Genomic DNA, 10,407 nt, shown 5'->3' with positions numbered 1-10,407 from the left:
CCGCCCCCGTCTCCCGCTTCATCTCCTCGCCGCCTTGAACCCAGCCTCCGCCACCGTGGCCAAGGCCGCGAAGCCCGAGCGACGTCCGACGGAGGACCAGGCCTACAATTTTTATTTTATAATTTATTTTATTAATTTTTAAATTACGAACCGGAACCGGAACCGGCCCGGAACCACTGGTTCATACGTGGCCACGAACCGGAACCGGCGGTTCCTGAACCGTGGCCATGACTAGTTTCAATCAATTCATAGGGTCTTAACGAGGGAACTCCCATCAATAATAAAGAAAAGAAGAGTAAAGTTGCATTACACACACAAAAATAAATAAAAATTACAAATCAAAGTGGAGAAGTACGTAAATAGAAAATTCAAGATGCCCGTAAGGATCAACATAAACACGATTGAGCCGACTTGATATTTTGGCATTATGAACACAAATAAGAGCTTTTGTATTTTTATTAGTTCGTATCTTTTGAGAAGTTAGAAAGGACTGATGATGAAGTTTCGACCTTTGTACTCTATATCCCTTGAAACGAAAGCAATATTTTCGATTTTTGTTTAAGCTGTACAAGATGAATTCCTCAAATATAGTTCTCAAATGGCGACTATTATTGGTTTACCTATCTCAATAAAGTCTATAATTGATTCGAAAAACATCTCAAAATTCAAGCGACTGTAGATGATATAACTAATAAATATGTTCCTCCTCATGTCAACATATTTATTGTCTAGGAGGAATCACGTTTGCTTGCTTTTTAGTACAAGTAGCTATGGGGCCAGAATCACACCTATAATCCAAGTTAATTCGCAAGGTGTTTTAAAACCCCCATTGAAATGCACACAAAATGTGTGTAGGATCATCATTAGGACCATAATACATGATGGCCATCGATGAGCCAATCGAATTAACCAACCAAAGTTAGCTTTGGTCATTATGTATTGAATAGAAGCAAAAGCTTCAGTAACAGTTGGTCAATGGTAAAAAGTACATATAGCTATCACGGCATTGTAAATATACAACTAAAGAACCAATGAGGTCCAAAATGAGTAGATAAATCTTATGATGAATTGTCACCACAATGAAATCCCTTATTCCCGCAAGAAATACAAGTTCTCACTTGGGCTGGCCTGAGATCTTAACAAATTCTATCATATGACATGCGATAGCACAAATAAAAGCACTCTAAAAATTTAGCACTAGGACCTAATAGCATTCGTATAACTTAATATCCATCTTCAAACTAAAATAATCAAGTCCTTCGAAAGAATCCAACTCCGCCGCGATGATCCCTCTTGTCATGAAAAAGTCTTCGGTGCCGCCAACGACCAAGAAAAACCTAACCTTGTCCGCTACAATGTTGACGCCCATTATGTTCAGCGTGCCCCGGTGCTCGGTCGAATTGAACACCAAGCTGAACCCAAACCACACATTGTAGAAGGTCTTCAAGTCCTAGATACAGAACCCCTGAGCTCGAGTGACTGGGGGTGAATGGAACACGGGGCCCCTTGTCATCGGGTCATTGAATACGACCATCTTCCCGAAGAAGAAGTCGCCGAATCCGACGATCTTCTCTGTGACCGCAGCCAACGTCGCATTGGCTGCATCGGTCCTGTTGAAGAGCTTGTCGTGCAAGAAGAGGACGAATCTCTTGCAAGGTCTGTCCTCGTTGAACGTTGCCTTGGATTCAAAGGCGTGTTGGAACGTGAAGAGGAGGACGAGAATGATGAAGAAAGAGTGCAAAATGTTCCTCATGGTGAAAATGTTCGATGGATTGTGCGTGCGAGTTCTTCAAGACAGCTTGTTGATGCACATTAGTGAGGTCTCACTTTAGTTTATATAGAGATTGAGCGACATGTCTTTGGAGGCATTGTTTTTTTTTTTGGTAAGGCTCTTTGGAGGCATTGTTGCACTTCGTCTTACAAGGTATTTGTCATTGTGTGTGCAGCATACTTCGTGAAGTTGGATTCATCTCCGGCCGTTTGAACATAAAAAATCTGTGTGCATCGTACTTGTATAGTATAAGATATTAAGGTGCAGGACGGAGCTAGTCAAAAGGGTGGTGCGCTAAATATAAGACTCTGCTCCCTCGGTGGGCATCGCAAAGGTATGGTCAACCGATATGACAACTTCACATTTCAAAAGGGTCATCCATGGGATATCGGTTGACCATACCTTGCATGGCCAATGATTTGGGCTGATAATGCAAGCCCAACACTCGTTCGAGGGAAGAACCAAAATTCAGGGAACTGGTATTGCACAACATTTAAAGAATAATCAACCATTTGTCGAAAGTATTGGAGGGTGTTTGTTTGGGTGAAAGAATTTTCTGAACTTTCCTGCATTTGTTTTTCCGAAAATGATCAGTTAACGAAAAGTCATATACGATCAAGGAAAATATGCATGCTTGAAATCAGGAAAATGAATCCCCTAGCTTGAAAAAGGGAAACCATTTTTCAGGAAAATAATTTCTCAAAATATATTTTTCTTTATCATGAACTTTTTTCTCAAAAGAAACACATCCTTCATCACTAAAAACTTCATGATGAAGGAAATTATATTCCATGCGAGGGTGTATTTGTTTTACTAAAAACTTCGTGACAAAAGAAAATATTTTTAATAGAAATCATTTTTCTAGGTTTCATTTATTTGGTGGTTTAAGGAAAGTGATTTCCTTCTTATTAGAAAGGGAAATTGCTTTTTCATAATCTAAACTTCTTGTTTACAGTCTATGAAAAATATTATCCAAATACCGTAAAGTCGAAAAATAATTTCTCGAAAATAATTTTTCGTTCAAATCAATGAACCCCAAGGTTTTTGTAAGGTTGACCGAATCTTTTCCAAATCAATTTTGATTATGTCCCAAGCATTTGCATGTGGCCAACTGTCTTTCCAATGAGTTGCTCCTCAAGCTACTCACTGGACAAGTAAGTGAAAGCAAGCTGTACAATTTCTTTAATAAAAACGCTCCATCCTAAGTTATCATCCTTTTCGTACAAAGTCAACTGTTTTACAGAGCAAGTCTGCCAAATAAACAAAAGCATAGCCGTTTAGCACCTTCATATATCTTGATACATACTCATATAGGGAAAGAGAATATAATAATCCCGCTCAATTTATCATCGAAAATGAAAACATTTCCTTAACTTGCAAGGCTAAAGCGCCTAAAAATACTCGTTAACGTGACCCTTACTTAAGCAATTAAATCATTGACACCGTAAACGTCGAGTATATTAGGACTTCCCATTATCCGATCAAACAAAATTATTGGCCCAAAAATTAAAAAGGTGAAAAATAAAGTGGAAGTTGACTTACTACTGCTGACGTCATTATGATAGATCCAACCCAAAGACCACATCAATTTATCTACTTCTACTTTCAGTTTCTTCATGACATATTTCATCAACAGTCATTATAATAATGCAGAATTCATTTGTTTATGAAGTTTCCTCCTTCTCTTTACTTCGTCTGTTCTCTCTCTCCCTTCAGCCAATTATAGGTGCAATGCTACAAGTTTTGTTCGTGGGCACGGGACGCGCGATCGCGGGCAAATAAGTGATTATTGAGATATGAAACAGGCAATAAAGCGAAGGATAGCGATACACGAACTTACGTTGTTCAACAGTGCGCCTACAACCACGGGCTGAGAAGGAGATGTTTCACCGGATCATCAAGAAGAGTATGGACGGTGCGCCTTTTGCACATTTTATTGAAACAGTAGTAGTATTAATGGACGGTGTGGTTATTTAGTGGGCTGACAATTGTGTGTTCACAAAATTCAAGTCAAAATGCAACAAATCTCAACCTAAGGTAATTGATTACCAGAAGACATATGGAATGAAACCGATCAGTTCGAACTTCCTACAAATGTTTCCATCATGATCTCTTATTACACGCTTACATTACCTTCAGATCCAGTTACCGGACAGCCTAACCAAATCAATTGGCTTCCAAGTCTTCTCCAGGTGCCGATTCGACCTTTCACACCGACTCTGAGTTGAGAGAAATCGGGCCTGCATATTGCTGAACCACCAAGACCGAAGCTGAAGTAGAGAACTCAGATGAAGACAGTAAGCTACCGACTGGCCCCAGTTCTGGGGTGTCGCCCTTCGTGTTCATCGCCGCGGCTATCTGGCCCTCATGCCTCCGACCGACCAAAAATAGATTGCAGCGGCTAAATTCCTTGATCACGTCGATAACTTCTTCAGGAGTTTTTACTCGTCTCTCTTCATATTTAATAGAATCCTCCTCCGTACTCTTAACTTCAGCGAGGAACATCTCGTCCCCCGACACTGACTTGGTGTGGGAAGAAGCCTTGTCATTGATGCTGACTCTGACAATTTCCCCGGCAATCTCAGGGCTCACTACGAACCGGACCACCGATAGACTAATCCCAGGATGCTCTGCCATACGCTTGCCATAAGCCAGAGCTTCACAATCATCTTGGCCCCCAAAGAACAGGACAGTGATGGTCGAGGAAACGTTGCTTGCTGGCACGTGGGAGCCTCCTCCAAGCCCACGGTCCACTAAGATCCCGACTGAGCACGGAGCATGCTCGAGAACCCTCTTGTTGACGAACCGAAATTCGTTCCTTGTCATCTCCATCACCCCATCAAGCCTCTGGTGCTTGTGGAACGGCAGAATTATAATGGCTGCCGTTTTCCTTTCAGCACTGGCACAGATATCCTCGTGTATGGTGGACAACGTGGAAATCGCAGTCATTGGGCGGATCAACACATGGCTGAGCTGCCGGAAAGCTTCGAAAGCCACCACAATCTGGTTATCAGGGTCTTGCCCCTTGTTCCAGAAGGGAAGACCGTTCTTTCGCACCTTGTGGACCATGAGAATCGCAGATGACCTCTCGGAGAGCTCCATGAGGTGCATGGCATAGACGCAGAGCCCTTCCCTCTTCTCCGTGCCACGCGAGGCCTCGATGAGGTTGATGAACGTAGGGATATTCCTGATGCTGTGGAAGCAGGCCAAGATACGGAGCTGCGTCTTGGGATTTTTCCTCTCGATCGTTCTGTGCTTGTAAGTGCCTTTGCTTCTCATCTGAGCAGGCTTGTATACTGCCAATACTAGGGGCGTCGTGATGAAGGTCGTGAACACGGCCATCAGGACCATAATGGCGAATGTTTGATCATTCAGTACCTGCCGTATCGATTTTGTAACAGCAGAACAGTCAAGGGAATAGCTTTAACCCAGTCAAAATCTAGAATAAGATCGAACGAAATGAAAAGATTGATCTTACCTTCCTGTCTTTTCCGATATTGAGGACGATGAGCTCCACCAATCCTTTAGTGTTCATCAGGAACCCCAGAGCTAGAGCCTCCTTAAAGGGGACTTTGAACGAAAGGGTCACGACCAATGTGCCCACAATCTTGCCGAAACAGGCCGTGCATATAACCAAAACAAGGAGACCCCATGAATGTGCACCCCGGATCGTTGCTATGTCTGTCTTCAGACCACTCGATACAAAGTAGAGCGGAAGGAACAGACCCGAAATGAGATCCTCAACTTTCTCAACTAGTGCTCCAGCAAATGGCCCCTCTTTCGGGACAAGAACCCCGATCACGAAAGCGCCAAAAAGGGCGTGAATCCCAATAAAATCAGTCATGAAACCTGCGGCTAAAACGCCTGCCAAGGTAGCACATACGTACATCTCGTCAACTGGCTCACCCTCAGGGCATCGCTTTGCCATCCACCTGAAAATAGGCGGGACTAAGAATATGCAGCCAAGGACGAACGCGATGCCGCACAAGAAGACCCATAGAGAAACAAGGGGAGAACGGCCGGTTCCTGAAAGGGCAATTGCCAGGGCAAGCAGAACCCACGCAGCTACATCGTTGACGGCTGCCGCTGACATTGCCATCCGGCCGATGTCGGTCGTCAGAAGCTTGAGCTCAGCCAGGATACGCGCCAAAACCGGGAACGCCGTGATGGAAAGCGCGACCCCCATGAACACGAGAAAAGGCGGTCCATCCACCCCTTTGGAAATCGTCCCTCGGAGGACGAAAGATGTGCCGATTCCCAAAGCGAACGGGAGGGTAATACCAGCCGCCGCGATGCTCATGGCTTTCTTGCCCGTCCGGCGGAGCGACTTTGGGTCAAGCTCGAGGCCCACGAGGAAGAGGAAGAAGAGGAGGCCCAGGTTGGCCAGTGTGTCCAGCACCGTGAGACTTCTCGCCGGGAAAATTCTCTGGAGGTAGTGGTGATTCCGACCCAGCGCCGAAGGACCGAGCAGTATCCCTCCCTACCATAAGCACAACAAGACACGAAAACGAAATTACTTGTTCAGTGCCTTCGATTACTTTAAACAAATCTCGCGACTTTCATGAATAACAACACCATGCTTCACTTTCAGAATCTCTTGGGAATTTATCACAGCACAGCACTTAGCAGTGTTCATAACGCTTCCCAATTCCAGGGTCAAAACGAACCCCTAACATGATCTAACTAGTCCTCTTAATCAGTACCAAACGATAGCCAGACGCCTTAATCGAAGCCACCCGCTTCGACACTACCAGCATCCTTCCGGTGTTCATATCAAATTAATCCAGCACTAATCATCTTCTTTCTCCAGATTGAAAAAGATTTCTACCCAAATTCTCACCAGATTAAACATAATTCAAAGCCGTTAAGCCGCAACCACATTCGTTAAACCAAACAGGATCAACCCTCGCGCTGTGATTCCGAAGCAAACCAAGCCAAAGTTTTCAATTTTCTTTATAAGCGAAGTACCCTTCATGGAGAAATTCTCGAAAACGAAAGCAGAACAAGAAAAAAAAGAAAAAACAGAGGAAGACTCCACCGCACAGAGTGAGCAACCGCATTCGTTAAACCAAACAGGATCAAATCTCACGCTGTGATTCCGAAGCAAAACAAGCGAAGTACCCTTCATGGAGAAAGTCTCGAAAACGAAAGCAAAACGAAAGCAGAACGAGAAAAAAAACCCACAACAGAGGAAGACTCCACCGCACAGATCGTACGTACCACAATCTCAGCAATGACGCGGGGCTGCCTGAGCGGCCTGAGAAGTAAAGCCAGGAGGCGGGTGACCAAGACGACGAGGCATATCTGCAGTATCGCGAGCGGAAGCGCGAAGTCCAGCGGGTTGTCGCCTTGGAACACCCCGTTCGAGGTCGCCTTCATCGCCGCGGGGCACGAGGTCGCCGCGCCCGTCCCGTTCGTCGCCATTCCTCCTTCCCCCCGCCCGTCGCCCTTCGCCCGTCGCTTCTCCTCTCCCCGACCCACCTGCAGAAACCCAAAATCTGCTGACCGATCTCATGCGCTTAAGCGTGCGAGCACCGCCCGAATCCCCGACGTAAGATCTCAAGAATTTATGGAGGGAGGGAGGGTTCGTCAAAGAACGCAAAGCCGTCCCAAATCGCATGTCAGCGCCAAGTAAGCTCATAACTAGGAAGGCACAACACATATGGTATTAAGGCTACTGTTACCTTTAACAAGGAAGAGTTAAAGATGGAATTTTTTAGCGAATTGGGGAAAATCTAAAGATGACCCTTTTTGGACTAAGGTGATATGGATGACTTGATCACGGCTTAACTTGCTGAAAAGGGCCCAATTTTTGTTTATCTCTTATAAATTACAATGTAAATAAACTGGGAATGAATGAATGGGGGCAATTCACGTGCCGACGTGGCAGGGCCTTTTCTTGCATGGTGTAGCCGAACGTGGCATGCGAGAACAGTCGAAATGAATGCGATGTTATGTGCCGGTTATGTTTTTTACTTAAGGAAAAGTCAAACGGGCATCTTAGTACCAAAAAATAGATAAAGACAAAAAGGAAATAACCATCACGGCTTGAGGCCAGAGACATTGACGACGTCGTAACCTGCGACTTTCCTATTGCATCATGGGATGTGGATTTCTCAGAGGACTTTTTCTAAGGGATCGAACAAGCAGCTCGTGCCCCCCAGTTGGTCCAGTTTACATGCGAGATGTGGGTATAGTTGACCCTGTGACATTTTCTTTGATCTTGGAAAAGTCACTCGAAGATGGTACTGTGCATGCTTCCCGGAAAACACACCCGAGATCGAATGCACCGATGATGGGTCTGAATTTGATAGGTCTTGTATGAGAAGAATTCAAATTCTGCTAGATTCGGACTATTCGAATGTATCCGGTCGCATGTACGGCCACGAGACGGATATGGCCCCGCGCCTTTTGTATTTTGGGAAATCTTTTTTGGGTAGATTCATAAGAGAATCCGAAAATAAGTGCTGCTTGACTTCCTGGGCTGTCCACTTAGACTACACGGCTGAACCACACCCCCTCTAGTTTTGCTAGAATTGAATAGAGCTTTGCTTGATTGACGCCTTGAATTTAACACACACCCGCCTCTACCTCGAGAAAAAAAAAAAGGATAAGAACGCGTAAAAAAAAGGAAATACAATCTCAATAAGATCATAACCCCTTATCCTTATCTGGGCTTAAAGTCTCTTATCTGATACGAAATGTCAAATCGAGTTATAGTTATTCAGTATATCTTCCAGTGATCTAAAGATCGAGAATTAATGTGCCTGTAACTGCAAACTTTGGATACTACACTCTACTTGCAGCCTCCCAGAGAATCATCTCATGTTTTGCTTAGTGACAAAGTCAGGATCGTAGACCTTTAGACTTCATTGTACTTAGTTTTCTACCTTTTGTGTACAAAAAAAGAAATAAGCCAACATACAAGCGATATCTAAACGCGGGATGTTTTTCCGTTTTCTTTCTTTTTCTTTCGACTCTCGCTCTCCTTCTTCTACGTACGTTTTCGGGGAAACTGATGAAAACAGCAAGAAAACACACGGACAGACAGAGAAAGAGAGAGAGAGAGACCTGGATCACTCGGACGAAGCTTCCTGGATCGCCTGGACGAAGCTTCGCGGCGTCTTTCACGGGTTCGTATCTTTCTATTCTGGCCGAAAGGACGCTACACCAGCAGATCACTGTAGGCCCTCCGTTTCCAGGTGCTTCTGCACATTAATGGCGGAATCCTGACGGGACTTCTTGCGGCAGTGCGCAGACATGGAGTAGCGCTGCGAATGGTGCGTGGGAAGCAGGACGAGGTTGAAGACGCCCCGCCTCCCCACCGCATATATAGGATCTTCCCCATGACCTGAAATACCGATTCTGCCGCCCTTCATTCAGGATGAGTTCTCTTTTTTCAAAATTGTTATTTGTTTTTTGGGTACGATCTTTTTTTCGAATTTCTATCATCTAATTCTCTTTAAGGAGCCCGATGATTTACTCCACCACCGGTGCGTGGTTATGCACAAGCGCAAGCAATTGCAAACGTAGGATTTGGATTTGGATTTGGATTTGAATTTGGATGACACGTTGGTCGGTTCAGCCGAGCAAGAAACGGGATGTATATTCTACTATACCTTAAAGTATGTTTATCGTCTATTCAAACCGAACGAATTTAGAGGAATTTAAATGTATATATTTCGAGATGGGCATCGCCGATATCAGGCAAACAAGGAGATAGAGAGTTACCAATTCCTGCGATTCTGATAGCCGATCTCGTTTCCCAGTTTAGAAAAGAATTTACACAAGCCGAGTCTTATCCTGTTGATCTGAAGAGAGAGGACGGTTATAGCCTTCCGATCAAGAATAGATGAGGCCGCTCGCGTAAAATTTACTTTATGTTTAGCAGGTTATAATTTTATTTTATTTATTTGAGTATGAAGGAGCTAATTGTGCATGACTTACCAATCAAAGGTGAGGAGACAGCTGCTCCCCCCGGAGTGACCGGTCATTTCCCTTTCAAAATTGAATGGCAGAGAAAGTCAACTGAAAAGTTTTTGACGTCATGGAAATTAGTTAAAGGACCAATTTGAGACATTTCATAATCGGCAAAAATAATAATAAATAAAAAGGTTTTTCTTTTTTTGTTTCTATTGCAAAGCGTCCTCAAAAGCAATTTATAAAAATTATGGACGCAGCTATATTGGGTCAAAGGGAGGTCCCTCAAAAGTTGTGTAATTACCGGAGAAAAGTTATGTATCTTCAGCAAATTACTCATATTTACTCATCACTCTAATCTTATGCGCCATAAGGCCTTGACGAATTTCTGAGCAATTTGCTTCTCGATGGTTGTTTCATGATAAATTGATTTGCTTATCGCAAATTATGAAATCTCATAAACTAACTTTTTTAACTTTCTTGTTGGAGTATCGAATTTTCCCTCGAATTCTAAAAATTCTGAGAGGAAGCGATATATGATCACCCGAGTCGATATTGAGACATTGTGCAATTTTTTACGCATGCCCACCATCATTTGAAAAAAAAAAAGAAAAAAATGGAAGCTCGAAAAGTAGGAGTCATTATGTACACGCTTTTAGTTTACAATGGGTGGACTGGGGATTTCGAGGGTTAATTCCAAAAAAAAGCACTAACTT

At 43.8% G+C, this 10,407-nt stretch overlaps 1 protein-coding gene and 1 pseudogene across 1 annotated transcript; both read right to left on the bottom strand.

The window, feature by feature from the left end:
• Positions 1-1,092: 1,092 nt before the first annotated feature.
• LOC130139839 (dirigent protein 5-like) lies at positions 1,093-1,753 on the bottom strand (annotated as a pseudogene).
• Positions 1,754-3,787: 2,034 nt separating this feature from the next.
• On the bottom strand, positions 3,788-9,491 carry LOC115688457 (cation/H(+) antiporter 18-like). Its single transcript, XM_030614274.2, has 4 exons — positions 8,843-9,491; positions 6,992-7,252; positions 5,250-6,251; positions 3,788-5,149 (listed from the first exon to the last, which is right to left on the bottom strand). The coding sequence occupies exons 2-4, from the start codon at positions 7,193-7,195 to the stop codon at positions 3,980-3,982; spliced, it is 2,376 nt and encodes a 791-aa protein (XP_030470134.1). The 5' UTR covers positions 7,196-7,252; positions 8,843-9,491; the 3' UTR covers positions 3,788-3,979.
• Positions 9,492-10,407: the final 916 nt, after the last annotated feature.

This window comes from Syzygium oleosum, unplaced genomic scaffold (genome assembly GCF_021117445.2).
Source record: "Syzygium oleosum isolate NSW1041296 unplaced genomic scaffold, Sole_v2.1 Sole_v2.14, whole genome shotgun sequence".
In the NCBI taxonomy this organism is placed as follows: Eukaryota; Viridiplantae; Streptophyta; class Magnoliopsida; order Myrtales; family Myrtaceae; genus Syzygium; species Syzygium oleosum.
Note: the sequence above shows the minus strand (reverse complement) of the source record. Positions and strands in the feature narration are given on the sequence as shown.